Source organism: Colletotrichum godetiae (genome assembly GCF_030913485.1).
Source record: "Colletotrichum godetiae strain CBS 193.32 chromosome Unknown BDP55scaffold_5, whole genome shotgun sequence".
NCBI lineage: Eukaryota > Fungi > Ascomycota > Sordariomycetes > Glomerellales > Glomerellaceae > Colletotrichum > Colletotrichum godetiae.
The window spans coordinates 1,259,567-1,275,370 of NW_026851253.1; the positions used below are offsets into that span (position 1 = coordinate 1,259,567).

Below are 15,804 nucleotides of genomic sequence, written 5' to 3' on the forward strand. Positions count from 1 at the left end.
TGTGGTGTGTGGTATGACTGGACTGCGACTGCGAAAAGTTGCGATCGATGGAAAGACAAAATAATTTTTTGGAGGACCCCTCTATCTACACCGAGACTATGCGGCTTACGTACACGCCCCTGGATCGTTAATGCCAACCCCCCTACACTCCCAATGCGTTCTGGAAAAAAAATCTGGAGAAGCTATGTGGGGCATTGGACGTCACAACGGATGATGAATAAGGTACGAGACCATTTCTCAACTACACGGGCCGGCCTGTCAATGAGGATCACGAGAAATCACGATGTTTAATCTACATAATTCGATTGTCTGTCGTGAAATCATCTGCGTGTCTCTAATTCGGTTCTTTCAAATATTATATCCTCATCAGACGGCGCCACTGGAAGTCCTTACTGAATCCCTGGAAGGCTTCCGTAAGGTACATATCATACACGATACCAGGCGTAAGCATACTAAGGTAGTTGCTGTCTTTGAGGATCAGACCATGAGGCTGTCGCGGGCGAAGATGAAGTTTGCTGAAGGAGCGTAGTAGCCAGCCACTGTGTGCATACATTCAATTGTATGGCTTCAGATTGTTTCCAGAGATTTAGGCGATGCCAGAGTCATCTTCTCAAGTGAACGAAGAGGAGTTCAATACTATCTGGCTTGGAACCCATGCGCACACTCGACTGCCATGGTCTACCTTATATGCATACCTGCCAACCAGAAAATGCAACTATCTAGTGCGTCTACCTATGAGTACCTATCATGACAGTATGCCGGTGATACATCGACATTGAGGAGGAACAGCTACATAACCAAGTACTACCTCTTCCTTACGTTTGGTCAACTAGGTGGCTGCTCTTCGTAAGGCAAGGTGGAAGAGAGCAATAGATTGGGATGACAAGTCTTCCCTCATATGCCGTCCACTAAATCGAATATGCACTTACCAGCGGATTCGATCTGGCGGGAAGGAGCAAGTACAGCAAAGGTAAGGAAGGCAGGTGCTAAGGGAAGTAGAGTTTGGGAGGCAAGAGCGACCTGGACTTGCCGCACCTGCCTCCCATAAACAACATCGCTCCTCCCGCAGACATCTTCTTTGCAAGCTCGCTGCCATTCTTCCTTTTCCTCCCCTCCCTCATCACTCCTCCTCACATCTCGGGCAGTTCAAGTTCGTTGCCTTTCATTTTCCCTGTCAAGAACAAGAAGCCAGCCTCCAGTATCTCATACGCAGGTGTGGTCTTCTTATCATTATCGCTGGGATTGCGTCCTTACCACAAATGGGTTATCTGTTTCTCTTGGAGGTAAGAGACGAACCCCTCAGAAGCTCATCATCTGTTCCTCATCAAAGGGCTTCATTGACCATTGTTTAGTGTCGAGGCTATTTTACTTTCGTCCTGATCATCACAGAGTCCGCCACTCGGTTTTGCATTAGTGCTTCCTTTATTTGGGACTGAATACTTGTACAAGCTTTCTCTCAAATCGCCTCACGGACACCGCCTACTCCAGCAGTCATGATGGTGAATGTGAGCACCAACGTATCGCCTTGGCCATGCGATACCTCACCGGCAGATGATGTCCATCCTCACTCCGCCAATCCAGCGCTTCAGCAGCAGCCAATGTCGGACCCACGTTACTCGAGGGAGATTTTCGAGGCAAGTGGAAGAATAAATCTCTCCTTCCTGCCCATTGTCCTCCTTTTTCTTCTTTGTACATTGTTTTGACTCCTAGCAGACTTGCTCCATCCCAGTCAAGGTCGGAAATCCTCATCTAGCTCGCAAGCCCGCGTTCGCAAACACGATGTCGAACAAAAAATCGCCTGGCAAGCAGATTGCCTCCTCTGGCTCTTCCGGTCGCAAGAACAGCCGTCGAAACCGCCTTTCTGCGCTTTTCGGTCACAGCCCGGAGCAGATTGGCGATGCTACTGAGCATGAGACGGCCCCTCAAGAGGAGGGTACGCCTACCAAGATCACCGTAAACAACCGGCATGAGAATGGAAGTCACCTTCAGAATTCTGCTACTCTGCTCGATAACGATCGCAAGGAGAATGATACTCGCGACTCTGTTGTCACCATCGTCACGACACGTTCCGTCACTACTGAAGACAAGGACGCACCTAAGTCCGACATCGCAGCTTCCGCGAACAAAATCGACACCTTCGATTTTGCCAATAAGACTCAGATACAGGGTGAAATCTTGGAGCTCAAGTCTTGTGCTAAACTAACTATCGGTGAAGCAATCACGAACCCGTCGCCGAGTCGCATGACGAAGTTGCCCATTCATCGCCATAAGAGAGCTTCAAGCTCCTTCAAGATTGTCGACAGGGACTCTGCGGACGCTGTGCTCCTGTCTGCTTCTTCTTACAATCCCTCTCCTGGAAATAAGAACAATGCTGTTACGAAGCTCGGCATGCAGGCGCCCTCTTCTACTAAGCTTCCCCTGCACAACCAGCGCCATGATCAGGAGGCTCTGCTGCTGCGCTCGTCTACATACTCTGGCTCTACCATCTACAACGGTAGCCCTCAGAACAAGCCCACCCATAGCAAGCTCAAGGGCAAATATCCTACCAAGAATGCCTGTTCTCTCTCTTCATACACAGAGCCCGGCCCTGCGATCAAGATTACCGACAGCAACGAGGAGATTGCTACGAAGCTCAAAGCTATGGCTTCCACTCCCGCTGCAGTGTCTACTCCTGCCACTCCTCTTCTCAGCGCACTCAAGACCTACGCCCCCGACAAGTCTCCGGGCGAGAAGAAGGTCCGCTTCGCCACGACGTCCTCTACTAAGTCTGACGAAAACGACAATGAGAGCGGAGGCTCGGAAGATTCGGACAAGACCATCAAGCCTGGTGATGGAGGCATGAAAGCGGCCCCGGATGCCATTCTATCGCCTACAATCTGGGACAAGAGTGCTGAGCCCAAGATCTGGGTAAAGAACGGCAAGCCCACCCTCTTTCAGCCTCAGAAGTCCCCCGGCTACTACACCAACCCGCTTTGGTCTCGCCAGTATCCCGAGATTCTCTCAGACGATCCCCGAGTCAACCCCTATGCTGCGAGCATCGCTGGAAGTACCACGTCTACGAATGGAAGCCATTATTACGATTACCCCGCGGCCCGCGTCGCCCCCGACTTCGATGTGGGCAACAAGCTTCACGTTAATGGTGAATCCAGCATCAACGTGAACTTCGGTACGGGTGCTGCGCCTGCTCGCACTCCTTTCACCAGAACCACTCGAGGCACTATGCCTTCGCCCCCCGGTGCCAACCAGAATTTGGTCGACCGCGATTTCCCGGACAGGCCTTCTGTCCCTGCTGGTTTCGGCATGCCCCCTCTTTATAGAGGCCAGATCAAGCTCGAAATTGGTGGCCGTCGCTTTGTTAGCTCCATGGACGTTCTTGAGAGAAGCCCCTGGTTCAAGTACATCTTCTCCATCAACTTCCGCGATTGGTACCGCGATGGCGTCTTTCACTTCGACAATGATGGAGATCTCTTTGCCCACATCCTGCGCTTCCTGCGCACTGGCATGCGCCCTCTCTTCTGGGATGCGCGCAACGGCTTCGACTACGCTATGTATGCGATGATTCAGAAGCAGGCTCGCTACTACATGCTCTACGACCTTGAAGCTTGGATCGCCCAGCAGAAGTACTATGACGTCGTGGAGACTCAAGTCATTCACCAGAAGTTCATCATCCCCAACGCTCAAGGCTGGATTCACGAGCAGAGTCTCGTGGGTCTTCACACCTCTGAGATCTCTGGCGTCGTTGGACACCGCAATGTGGCTCCTGAGGCCCCTGTTGCAGACGTGTTCTACTCCCAGAATGGAGAGAGCTCCAAGGGCAAGGACATCGCGGTTCAGCAGAACGGCCCTGGAGGTGCTGTGGCGCTGTTCACCACCGAGAAGGTCGTCAGAGTTCACGTGGACCAGCTTGGCCCTTTCTGAGGCTTGGACTCATCTTCACTTGTATCATGTCGGAGTATTCAGAAAATTTGGCCATGGAAAGGAACGTGATATCGCACTGGATTTGTTTTTTGAGAACTTTTGCTGCTTCGTATGTAGCTCGTTTGGCCATGATAATGAGGGGGATGGATATGGTCCAACTTTTGTTCACTAGGAACGCAACTTTGCTAAGTGTGCAGGCAAAGAGTCCTTGGCTAAGGATTGCTTGAGCCTTTCAACGCAGATCATCTCTCTACTCAAATGAAAATCGCAATTACAAAAAGCGTGGCCCCAGTGTACTCATGTTTTGGCTAAGATGTTCATCATGATCCTTATCCTGGCTGGGTGACTTCGCTCCTGCGAGACTGTACTTCCTTCCCTAGCTAGTGGAAACTTCCTTGTCTTGATTTCAATCTTGCCATCATTCGAATAGACAGTCGTCTTCTCAATGTACAACATTGTCTTGGCGGATGGAGTTGTTTCCCTGGAGTAGTAGGTCTTTCTGACGACAGCATACGTCGTTCTAATCCGAACCAGTCGCTGCATTGCGTGTACCTCAGGTCTCCGATGAGTGAAAGGGTCTTGAGGTCGAACTCTGACGGTCTCGTACGCTCCAGTTGCAGGCTTTGTGCGAGGGGCGTGACCTCCTTCAACTAGTGAAGCGTTTCTTCGGCCTGAAGAGTCTTCTTTGGTGCGAGCTTCTTCATCTTGTTCAACTGCAGTTGAGGCTTCGCTATCTTCGGCCACCTGGTCATGTATTTCGTGCCTATGTTCTTGCTCATCTCTGCTTTCTTCCTTGTCGTCCACAAATCCCTCTGTCTCAATTCTCTCGGCCGGTACACTGTCTGGTTCCGATTGATCCTTATGTGAATACTCTCGAATGGGGACCTCGTGCTCAGTAGTATTGCGCAACCCTTCGGAGCTTTGAATACTTTCTCGGTCTGGCGGTGTTGGGCTCAGGACTGTAGAAACTAATGGATCCTCTGCTGCTGTAGACATTGACCAATTCAATGTCGAAATCGTGCTCTCCGCTGGATCTGCCTTTGGGCATTTGGACTTGAAGCCAGCCAAGTCCCCATAGGCACTACTGATTCTGCCTTTTAATAGCTCATTAAACCTCAGAGAAAGATCCAGGCAACCGGCGACCAGTGGTAGCTTCCATGACGGGTAGAGCCTCCCGTGGCATCGGGAGGTGTAAAACGTCTTTTCAGCTTCAATGAAAACGTTGCAGAGGTAGCACGCGTCTTTGCTGGATCGGATAACTCTAGGCGGAAGATCTGAGTGGCGTGTTTTGAGATGGTAATAGTATATCAGCTGAACCTCGGCGTGGACCTTTGCATTCCTCAATACATCCTTCGCCTTCTTTTCGAATACAACGCCGACATCCTGAAGAGGTGCTTCTGAAATACCCCAGGCATCTCTGAGAACTCGACCGGGGACTGTTGTGACTCCGTTCCTCGACAGAGCTGTGCTAAGTTCTGGGCACCTTCCACGCCCCGAGATCCGTTCGTAGACTCCTTGCCCGAAGCTCGTGAGGTTGACTGTCACCACATCCGCGTATCTAGCGATTGGGTAGTTCTTTGCAGTCCGGTAAATATGTCGCGAGACCTCTCGGTACCGCGAAACTTTGAGGATCATATTACACAGACTTGACTTCGAGCATGGGTCCATTTCTCTGTGAGATATCATGTGAACAAGCTTTTCAAAGTGGTCGACCCGTGAAAGCTGAAACATGTCTTCCACCAGTTGCTTTAGCCTAGATGGATCTTGGTATTTTCTCCATCTTCCGAGTGACTTTGTTATATCGCGAGCTTTAGCCAAGAGGTTTTGTGACTGTACTGTGCTATTATCTGGCTGAGTGAAGTATACATTGAGCGTTTCGATCAACCTCTCAATCGACTGTCGCTTCCTCGTCGGGCGTCCATGTGACTTCCCTGGTTGTTCCTCGCGGATGCGGTTGAGAATTCGGTCGTAGCACATTCTTACAACCTCCTCGAAGACCCTATTCTCGATCTCGAATCTTTCGTTTGTAGGATCTGTTCCAACACGAATAAGCTCGTGAACCTCAGTTCCTGAGAAAGACAACATCGATACTTGCCGTCAAGATTCTTCAACTGTAGGAAAATCTGTTCGAATCCACGCTTGATATCCGACAAGATTTCCTCACCCTTGCTCGGGCCCTTTTTATTTACGGCCACCACAATTTCCAACCGTCGTTGCTCGGTTCGTTCTTCAATATAGACAGCGGGGATGAAGTCTGGATTCCCATCAATGCTGGCCAGGAACGCGAAGGCGCCGCATAGACTCCGCTCTCTACCGAAATGTAGCGTTCTCTCTTTTTCCCCAATGGGATACGATGATCGCGGGTTGGGCTGGGACTTATGCTGGAGCTTGTTCAAGAGGAACAAGAGTGATATGTTCTCGGCGCAAGCGACTGCCGCAGCGTCAGCGTCAGGGTCATTGGGCCTACTCATTGTCCTTTGAAGGTTTTCTCATTGGAAAGTGATTGCGACGGAACATGGAACCGGAACTGGTGAGCACATTGTGAGTCAAAATTGCTGATACTCCATGATGTCTAGTCTTGCGCCATTAGTGGGAGCCGATGGCTTCTTGTAGGTATAATTGTATCGTGATCTAGAACGGAACGCAGCTTGTGTCGTAAGACACCTTGGCAACTTACTGGCCATCTATTCTGCATACCAAGATATGAGATGCGGCGTTCTGATATGACTTGAGCGAATCAGCAGCCGTCGCATCCCTCCCTTTTTCAGAGGTTCTGCAGGAGGCCAACCAAACCACGTTCCAAGAGTGAGGCGTGCTTTCCACCAGGCGAAGGGCTCGAAAGCTGTATGCATCTCGTCATTTCAGACATTTGAAAAGGCAAGAGGGGATGATACCATCATACAGGGGGGACTTTACGACATTCACATGGCATTGATAGCACCTCTCCCCGGAGCTTGCTCGATGAAGGATTCAACTGCACTCCCCGTATCCGCATCCGCATCCGGGTCCGAGACCCACTACTTCAGCCCGTGTGGGACTACGTAGCTCCGCCGACCTCCATAATGATCAAGTCACTGGAAAAAACGCCGATCGTCATGTCTCTCAGTCACTGCCTTTCGAGTCAGTCAAAAACCGGCCGCGTTGTTCCTAAACAAAACGAGTAAAATGTTCTGAGGTTGGATTAAGCTTCCTCTACCCGAGTCGCTAGACTCATCATCCTTTGTACTTGCCCACCGATTCCGGATCTCCCGGGTCTGCGGGGAACCATCCTCACGGGCGCTCGCCCCACGAATGCCTCGAGAAACCAATGGGGGGAAACCAGAGACTGGATACCTTGACCTCCAAAATTAGTGAGGAAACAAGAACTCCATCATGCAGTGGGCACCTGTTCCCCAAACGCGCCGTATTCGGGTCCGTGAGAATACTTGGGCAAGGGGAGGCTTCGTCTGATACGTCGAGTGTATCACATGCGGCTCCTAGGAAGCGGCCTCCCAATGTGACGCATCAGGGCAAGCTCCGGTGCGGCATCATCGTCTTCAAATTTGAGTTTCTTTGTTTGGGGCATATACTTCATCAATTCAGCTGCAGGTTTCCCTTTCTCACAATTTACATCTTCCTCCGATCTCAGACTTCAACTTCATTTTGAAAGAACAAATCTCATCGCACCTTTTCATATAAATAAACCTCAAGACACCGTAGACTGCAAAGTCAACTATACACCAACCCCACGACATCAAGAAACCTCCTCACCAAGACAAACACAACACCTCACAAAAATGTTGAACACAACAGTAACCTTAACCCACACCACCCCAATCCCCGCCTCCCTCACCCGCGAAGCCGCCCTAGCCCTCATCCACGATGCAGAACACCACATCAACTGCGACCCCAACATGAAGGACTACACGGCCCGCACGCCCGCCATCCCGCCCACCGTGCCAAAGGACATTGACCCCATCGCCGCGACGCAGTGCTTCTCCGTCACCGATAGCGTGCCCACGATGCTGCCGAAAGCCATCTGGAACAGCGACGCCGTGAGCGACTACGATTTCACGTTTACAAAGGACGGTAGCTTCGTCCGCACGAGTTGTCCGCTCAGTGTCTTGCTCGAGACGCGCTGGCGTATAAAGGACGCCGAGGGGGCCGAGGGCGATGGGGCGTTGGAGTTGGAGGAGGTTGTTGAGATTCGGTGCTCGAGGCTTTTGGCTGGAGTTGTCAAGTCGCAGTGTGAGATGAATTGGAAGGGTTTCCACGAGAAGATTCTGGCAGGAAAGAAGGCGTGATTTAATTCAAAGAGGAGCGAGTGTGAGAAAGACGAAATGTCGGCAAGTAATGTGCCATATTCAAGCGTAGATGGCAGACACGGACACGTAGCACGGGTAGATTCATATGTGAACAGAGTTATTTTAAGAGGTGTACTCATATTGTACGGTAATGTGGCTATCCTGAGATTTCACATCAAACTGCTCCGACCGCCAATTTCCATGCTTCCTTGGCCATCCTTCATCTCACCACTTCGACCAACAACGAATTCCCGGTAGATTCTCTGCAGTCTGGCCCGCTCCTGCGTGCTGATACTCGATCTGGTGCTTTCCAAAGCCTTCAACAAATGCTCCAGCTTGACCACAACCTCCTTCTCATTCGCCAATTTGCCATCCACTTCTGGGCGCTGAGATTGCTTGACCCTCTTACGGGCAAGCTTGATGCTCTCCAACTTGGCGAGGATGGCGGCATTTTCAATGAGCTCTTGCTGTCGGCTGATAGGCTTCGCGGTAGGTGCAGCGTCTTGGCCGTAACGGAACTGTACGAAGCTGGGAACAGAGCCTTGGGAAGATGACTTGCCGTTGACCTTGCCGTTCGTTGCTGGGACATGGCTGACGTCGTCTAGAACATCGTGGATCGCCTCTAACTGGGAGTTGGACACAAGAGCCTGAAGATCGGCACCAGAAAAGCCTTCGGTTTTCCGTGCGAGATCAATCCATGCGTCGTCGGACTCTGTCAACTCCTCGCTGAGCTTGACCTTGCTGGAAAGAGACTTCAGAATGTCGACTCGGTCTTCCAACATCGGCATATCGCAGAGCAAAGATTTGTCCAGACGTCCGGGACGAAGAAGAGCGGGGTCGATCAAGTCTGGCCTGGATGTCGCTGCCAACACATAAACGCCGGAAAGACCTTCCGCTCCGTCCATTTGCGTAAGAAGCTGGTTCACAACTCTGTCTGTGACACCAGTAGAGTCGTGGCCACGCTTGGGGGCGATAGAGTCAAATTCGTCAAAGAACAAAACGCACGGCTTCGCAGCCGACGCGCGTTCGAAGAGATCGCGAACACTCTTTTCAGACGCTCCGATATACTTGTTGAGAATCTCAGGCCCCTTGACACTGATGAAGTTGAGACCGCACTCTCCAGCAACCGCGCTGGCGAGCAATGTCTTGCCACAACCCGGGTATCCATACAACAGCAGACCGGACCGCAATCGTAGGGGGCATTGCTCGAAAATTGGTGCGTACTTCGTCGGGTACTGCAAAGTCTCCAGGAGAACCTTGCGAGTCTCTTGCAATCCGCCGATGGAGCTGAACGTGGTGGTTGAGTGTTGCAGAGAGACATTTCTCAGTGAGGCAGGCGTAAACCCCTTGAGAGCATTGTCAAAGTCGACGCGACTCAGATGTACCGCACCTCCCTCGCTGTCTGTGTCGTTAACAGACCTGATGATGGCTTCGTTCCGTGCTCTCGCCACAAGTAGGGTGATGTCTCCTGGCATGTAGCCGTCAATAAGGCCAGCAACATCCAAGAAATCCAAGTCAGGGCTGATCACGAATCCTCCACTGGTGCCGTTTTGGTTCTCGCGGCTGCCTTGGCTGCCAGCATCCATCCATGCACTGTCCTCCCCTCCAGCGCTTCCGTCGGCTGTAGGTGGACGGCTGCCGTTCTGTGGTGCCCGTGGCAAGTCCTCGGCGGAGACGGCATCTCTTCTGACAATGCTTTCCATGACCTTTCGTCTCGCTTCCTTGTTTGGTGCCTTCAAATCAACAATCTCCCGGACAACATGACCCCCAATGATCACACTGTTTAAGGAGTCTTTGCCCTCCGCAACAGCCAGAAGAACCACTCCAGTTTCCACGTTGCAGTACTGGCGTACCATGGAACCAATGATTTCGCTGATTTGACGGCTTCGTCCGTTATCATTGCCGACTTGCAACTCGGTTTCCACAGGACACAACTTGTCAAGATCGTCCAAGACTACGAGTGCCTTGCCACCTAGCCTAGCACCCCAACTGGCTGACATGAACACTTGGTTCAGGGTATCCTTGATAGTAGCAATGCGAGTCTCGTCATTAACAAGCTTCCGACAAGGGAAGTAGGTTGTGTGAAATAAAAGGTCTTTCCCAAGCTCCTGGGCCAAAGACCTGGCAACGGCGGTTTTGCCAGAACCCATGGCACCGGTCAGAAGAGTCGAGGAAAGGTGCGAAAGGTGGCTTCGAAGATCTTGTAGGAGCTTATCGATTCCTACGAGCTGACCGTCGTAGGACGGCTGCAGCTCGGCGATGCTGTCGTCATTCATCCACGACGGTCGGGGAACTGGGTCTCGAATATCGACAGCGATTTTCTCGCTCAGGCCCAAGACCCATCTTGTTGACGATCTGAGCGGATCACTGTTGATGGCTGGCGGATCGAACTTGATTACGCCTCCTTCCCAACCTTGGGGAGCCTCTAGGCCCTCGAAAAGACCAATTACTGATCCATCTGTCAGGGGGCCAGTGACGAGAGGGGCGCCGTCTTTGCGAGCGTACAGATGCCTGAACTGCTTGGCCGCCTCCTCCTTACCAGCCTTGGACTCGCCGCCGAACTTCAATCCATCCGAAGACTTTTTAGAAGCGGCAAATGGTTGAACTATCAACTTTGTAACAGCATCCAGCGGCCATTGTTGTGGCGCCGGCTCGATCTTGATAATTCCTCCCACAGATCCAGTAAAGCCTAACGTCGCACACAATGCTGGAGAGAGGACGATGGTCTTGCTGTCAGGTGGGTCGTCCCAAGCGCGTAGATGTGCGACAACCTTTGTAGCTACTTTTGAAGTGCTTGCTGATTGTTCGGCATCTTGCGGTTTCTGAGTGGAACTTGCTTGTGGTGTAGGTCGCAGAATATTGACCGAAACATAGTTTACGCCTCGGAAGTCCTTAGTGTACAGAATGTCGCGGTCTACCCAAACGCTGAAGTCTTGGCTACTCAGGTCCTCGTCGAACCAATCTCGGCAAGCCGAATAGGCGATACCGCGCAGACAAAGGGCAGGCTTGCGTTCTTCTCGCGCACTACGCCGCCGGACTGTACTTGTGCCGCTACGCTTAGACTTGGAGGTGCTTGCCACGCTACGATTCTCTCCCAGGGAGTGTGCTGTCTTGGCCCGGACCTTTGGCGCAACAATAACTTCAGCGTCGGGGGATATCTTGACGAAAGGAACTTCAGCACCGGGTGCGGGATCAAGAGAAACCACTTTGACGTTTGCTGTCGATGTTGGCGAGAGGTGTAGAGTCAAAGCGTGAGGAGCGACTAATGAGCCGGAGCTGGAAGTGAAGGCGGGGTTCGGTAAAGCTCGTACTTGGGAGAGAAGGTTGAGCTCGAGAAACGTTGCATGTAGCTCAATCATTTCCCAGTCTTCCGGAGTAAGCGGCTCAATATTGATCGTGTGCGCAACGGGCGGATCGACGTGTATTGAAGCCGTAACCTTTTGTCCGTCGGTAAGGCCAAGGGTGTTGGCCAACGTCGCGTCAATTTCGACCTGCGCCATTTCCTGGTCACGCCCCGAAGCCCCTGATCTACCACCATTGATGCCATCGCGTCCGACTATGGGCGCAACCTTGCGCTTACTCGGCATGCCCGTCCACCCGACGAAGACGGATCGTTGTTGTGATGCGCCGGACCCGGAGGCGCTCGCGGAGGGCCGGTAACTTAGTTCTACAACTACATTTTGTGCGGGCTGTAGAATATGCCGTCAGAACAAGTTTTACTGATAATAGTTGACTGGAGACATACTGTGTTGACGTTCACGAGGAGTGAGACCAGCGATGCGGGGAGATTGACAAGGCAGTTCTTGAGGTGGGCGAGGGAGATCTCCGCGGGAGTCGATTGCGCATTGCGCCGGGAAGACATGACTGCTGCAATTGAGTCTCTCGAGGTCCATGAGAAAGGGTGAAGGGAGAGAGCGACGGACTCTACAACGAGAGCACTAGGCAATGGCAACAGATATCGTTGCGGAGAGTCACCGGAGCTTGAACTGCTGGAGCTGGGGATGGGAGTTCAGCCGAAAGTGACCCTGGCATGTGCCGACGCCGAGGCATTCCCGGCATGGTAAGGCCACCTCCACCCCCATTGGGTCCGAACACGGGGTAGCTGCAAGGTACGTATCCGTACGTACTGGATGCAGGTGCACCGTCCAACAGCTTGCGCCTCAGGAACCAGCTAGAAGTACAACAGTGAGGTACCTGACGCTGCATGTGGCTGAAAATCAATTAAGCCCTGTGGCTCAACGCGTCCCTCTTTCCTAACCGCGACGCGTTCTTGTGTGTCGCCCGGCCAATTTCTGAACCCCTGGTCGCATTGATCTCACATTCGATTCTTCCCAGCCCCCCACTCGGCGCCAAATAATCTTCAATCCGATAGCAGCAGAACCACAAAGTCCACACTCCCCGCGGTTGTCGCAGAGACCAAGTAGAGCAACCTCATCATCGCATCGCCGCTGTCGAATACACAAATCGTACACCAAGACTGAAGGAAACCCCACAGCCGAGATCGCACAGATTCTGTCAAGATGGCGCTCCGTCAATTCAAGGCGCCAGTAGCCTATGAAGCACAGCAGAGTATGCTCAACCCTTTGATGCTCTTGGCCTTGGCCTCTCCCGCACCGCCATCATGACCGTGCTGACCTGCAATAGATGCACTTGAATCCTTCCTCACAGACTTCAAGGCGTCCCCCGAGCAAACGATTTCGCATGCCCTCGGAAACATCACGATAGACGAGGATGACTTTAGCGACGATGAGGTGATGGAGGATGACCAGACTCGTGGCACCCGTCGCCAGGCCAGGAGTCCGCCTGGGCCGAAATACAAGGTTATGATGCAGAACCTGGCAGATCGCAAGATTGATGAGGTCTTGATTGACCTGGACGACTTGGCGAGTGTGAGTTGCACTGGCGGCCCCTATCAAGCCCGCGGACTGGGACTGACTCTCACAGTTCGAGACATCACTCGGCGATGAACTCCAGCTTGTTCACTCTATCGAAATTAACACGAAACACTACGTTGAGCTGATGTCGAGAGCGGTCGACAAGCTTATGCCTCAACCCAGTGAAGATGTCACGTACGGTTCCCCAGCGCCTGCCATATAGGGGCATCATGACTAACAGTGTTGGTAGTTTCAAGGATGATGTGCTGGATGTTCTCATGGAGCGGAGAAAGCAGAGAAACGACATCTTGCAGAGGCAGGCTACCGAGCCTGTCGATGGCCAGCTGCCCGACCCAAGCATCGCTGAGGACAAATTCCCCGCCGAGCTCACTCGCCGATATACCCTCGTCTTCAAGCCCCGATCTGAGACTCCCTCCCACCCCGCCAAGGCGCTTGCCGTGCGAGAGGTCAAGGGCGAGCAATTGGGCCATCTCATTACCATCCGAGCCATTGCCACAAGAGTTTCGGACGTCAAGCCCATCGTACAAGTCAGCGCGTACACTTGCGATCGCTGCGGTTGCGAAATCTTCCAACCCGTTAACGACAAGTCATACGGCCCCCTGACCGTATGCCCGTCCGAAGACTGTAAGACGAACCAAGCCAAGGGTCAACTGCATCCTTCTTCGAGAGCATCCAAGTTCTTGCCCTTCCAGGAAGTCAAGGTCCAAGAGCTAGCTGAGCAGGTGCCCATCGGCCAGATCCCTAGAACTCTGACCGTGCTGTGCTACGGCACCTCTGTTCGCAAGGTGAACCCCGGTGACGTTGTCGACATTTCTGGCATCTTCCTTCCCACACCCTACACTGGCTTCAAGGCGATGAAGGCCGGCCTCTTGACCGATACCTACGTCGAGGCGCACCACATCGTTCAGCACAAGAAGGCCTACTCTGAGATGATTGTCGATCCCGCTCTGGTTCGTCGCATCGACCAATACAGACAGTCCGGCCAAGTCTACGAGCTCCTCGCCAAGTCCATCGCCCCTGAAATTTTCGGTCATCTCGACGTCAAGAAGGCTCTTCTTCTTCTACTCATTGGTGGTGTGACAAAGGAGGTCAAGGACGGCATGAAGATCCGTGGTGACCTGAACATTTGCCTCATGGGTGACCCTGGTGTGGCCAAGTCGCAGTTGCTCAAGTACATCTCAAAGGTCGCTCCTCGTGGTGTCTACACCTCCGGTCGTGGTTCCAGTGGTGTCGGTCTGACGGCCGCCGTTATGCGAGACCCCGTTACCGATGAGATGGTCCTCGAAGGTGGTGCCCTCGTCCTCGCCGACAACGGTATCTGCTGTATCGATGAATTCGACAAGATGGATGACAACGACCGTACCGCCATCCACGAGGTCATGGAACAGCAGACCATCTCCATCTCCAAGGCCGGCATCTCCACCACCCTCAACGCCCGCACCTCTATCCTCGCCGCCGCTAACCCCATCTACGGTCGCTACAACCCCCGCATCTCCCCCGTCGAAAACATCAACCTCCCTGCCGCCCTCCTCTCCCGTTTCGACATCATCTTCCTTCTCCTCGACTCACCGACCCGCGAATCCGATGCCCAGCTCGCCAAGCACGTGACCTACGTCCACATGCACCAGCGTCACCCAGACATCGGCAACGACTCGGTCGTCTTCTCCCCCCACGAGGTCCGCTCCTACGTCGCTCAAGCCCGCACTTACCGCCCCGTCGTCCCCGCCTCCGTCTCCGAGTACATCGGCAAGACCTACGTTCGCATGCGTGGCCAGCAAAAGCGCGCCGAGAAGAAGGGCGAACAATTTACCCACACCACTCCGCGTACCCTCCTTGGTATCGTCCGTCTCGCGCAGGCCCTCGCCCGCCTGCGCTTCAGCAACGAGGTCACCCACGACGACGTTGACGAAGCCCTGCGCCTCGTCGAGGCCTCCAAGGAGAGTCTTGCAGCCGAGCAGGCCGCCAACGGACGCCAGCGTCTCAACGCCAGCAGCAGGATCTACAACCTCGTCAAGACCCTCGCCGACAGCGGCGCCTGCCGAGCCGATGACGCTGAGGACGACGACGAGGAGCTCGGCGTCGAACTTAGTCTGCGCAAGGTCAAGGAGCGTGTCATTGCCAAGGGCTTCACTGAGGACCAGTGGCTTGCGGCTTTGGAGGAGTACAATGAGCTTGATGTAAGTTTCTTCCACCCGTTGTTACTACTGCACTCATCGATGGATAATACTGACAATTCACAAAATAGGTTTGGCAAACGGCTGGAAACGGTACGAGGCTGGTCTTCATCACCTCCAACGGCGCAGAGAGGGACGAATAAGAATTTTGGGCGGGGATGTGGGAGTAGTATTCTTGTCGCGCAGCGGTTGCTCCAATCTTGTGTTGTTTTCTCATAGTTTCGCTTCGCAAAAATGAAGCCCTCGGGACTTGGCGTTTTGGTTCTTATATGATTGAAGAAAGAAGGGGAAGAAGCATTGTTGGCGGAAGTACCTTGAGTGGACTGTCCCGTCATACGAATGAAAAATAAAAATAATGAACCCAGTATTACATGGTCTTGAGCTCGCTTTTGCTTGTGACTTTTGCTTGATCTTGCCCCCCCCCCCCCCTTTTTTTTTTTTTTTTTTTTTGGTACTGTGCACATTTATTGTAACAGATTGGAAATTCCCATCACTTTAGATGATGTGGTTGTATAATACAAAAATTTTGTTACC

General features: G+C 52.7%; 5 protein-coding genes across 5 annotated transcripts; 3 read left to right on the plus strand and 2 right to left on the minus strand.

Moving 5' to 3' along the window:
- Positions 1-1,199: 1,199 nt before the first annotated feature.
- On the plus strand, positions 1,200-4,067 carry BDP55DRAFT_315378 (uncharacterized protein). Its single transcript, XM_060566713.1, has 3 exons — positions 1,200-1,283; positions 1,353-1,634; positions 1,714-4,067. Exons 2-3 carry the CDS (start codon positions 1,494-1,496, stop codon positions 3,916-3,918), a joined length of 2,346 nt encoding a protein of 781 aa, XP_060434673.1. The 5' UTR covers positions 1,200-1,283; positions 1,353-1,493; the 3' UTR covers positions 3,919-4,067.
- Positions 4,068-4,905: 838 nt separating this feature from the next.
- On the minus strand, positions 4,906-6,350 carry BDP55DRAFT_510497 (uncharacterized protein; the record flags this gene model as incomplete). The annotated part of the gene is made up of 2 exons (XM_060567707.1): positions 4,906-5,935; positions 6,010-6,350. Coding segments are annotated over 2 exons (1,371 nt in total), but the record flags the coding sequence as incomplete, so codon positions are not given.
- A 1,344-nt stretch (positions 6,351-7,694) lies between these two features.
- On the plus strand, positions 7,695-8,201 carry BDP55DRAFT_627658 (uncharacterized protein; the record flags this gene model as incomplete). Its single annotated transcript, XM_060571785.1, has 1 exon — positions 7,695-8,201. One exon carries the CDS (start codon positions 7,695-7,697, stop codon positions 8,199-8,201), a length of 507 nt encoding a protein of 168 aa, XP_060434675.1.
- Positions 8,202-8,330: 129 nt separating this feature from the next.
- Positions 8,331-12,216, minus strand: BDP55DRAFT_711571 (ATPase). The gene is made up of 2 exons (XM_060578184.1): positions 11,947-12,216; positions 8,331-11,890 (listed from the first exon to the last, which is right to left on the minus strand). Exons 1-2 carry the CDS (start codon positions 12,061-12,063, stop codon positions 8,372-8,374), a joined length of 3,636 nt encoding a protein of 1,211 aa, XP_060434676.1. The 5' UTR covers positions 12,064-12,216; the 3' UTR covers positions 8,331-8,371.
- Positions 12,217-12,468: 252 nt separating this feature from the next.
- On the plus strand, positions 12,469-15,686 carry BDP55DRAFT_649212 (DNA replication licensing factor MCM7). Its single transcript, XM_060573896.1, has 5 exons — positions 12,469-12,770; positions 12,846-13,090; positions 13,146-13,270; positions 13,326-15,273; positions 15,342-15,686. The coding sequence occupies exons 1-5, from the start codon at positions 12,722-12,724 to the stop codon at positions 15,411-15,413; spliced, it is 2,439 nt and encodes an 812-aa protein (XP_060434677.1). The 5' UTR covers positions 12,469-12,721; the 3' UTR covers positions 15,414-15,686.
- Positions 15,687-15,804: the final 118 nt, after the last annotated feature.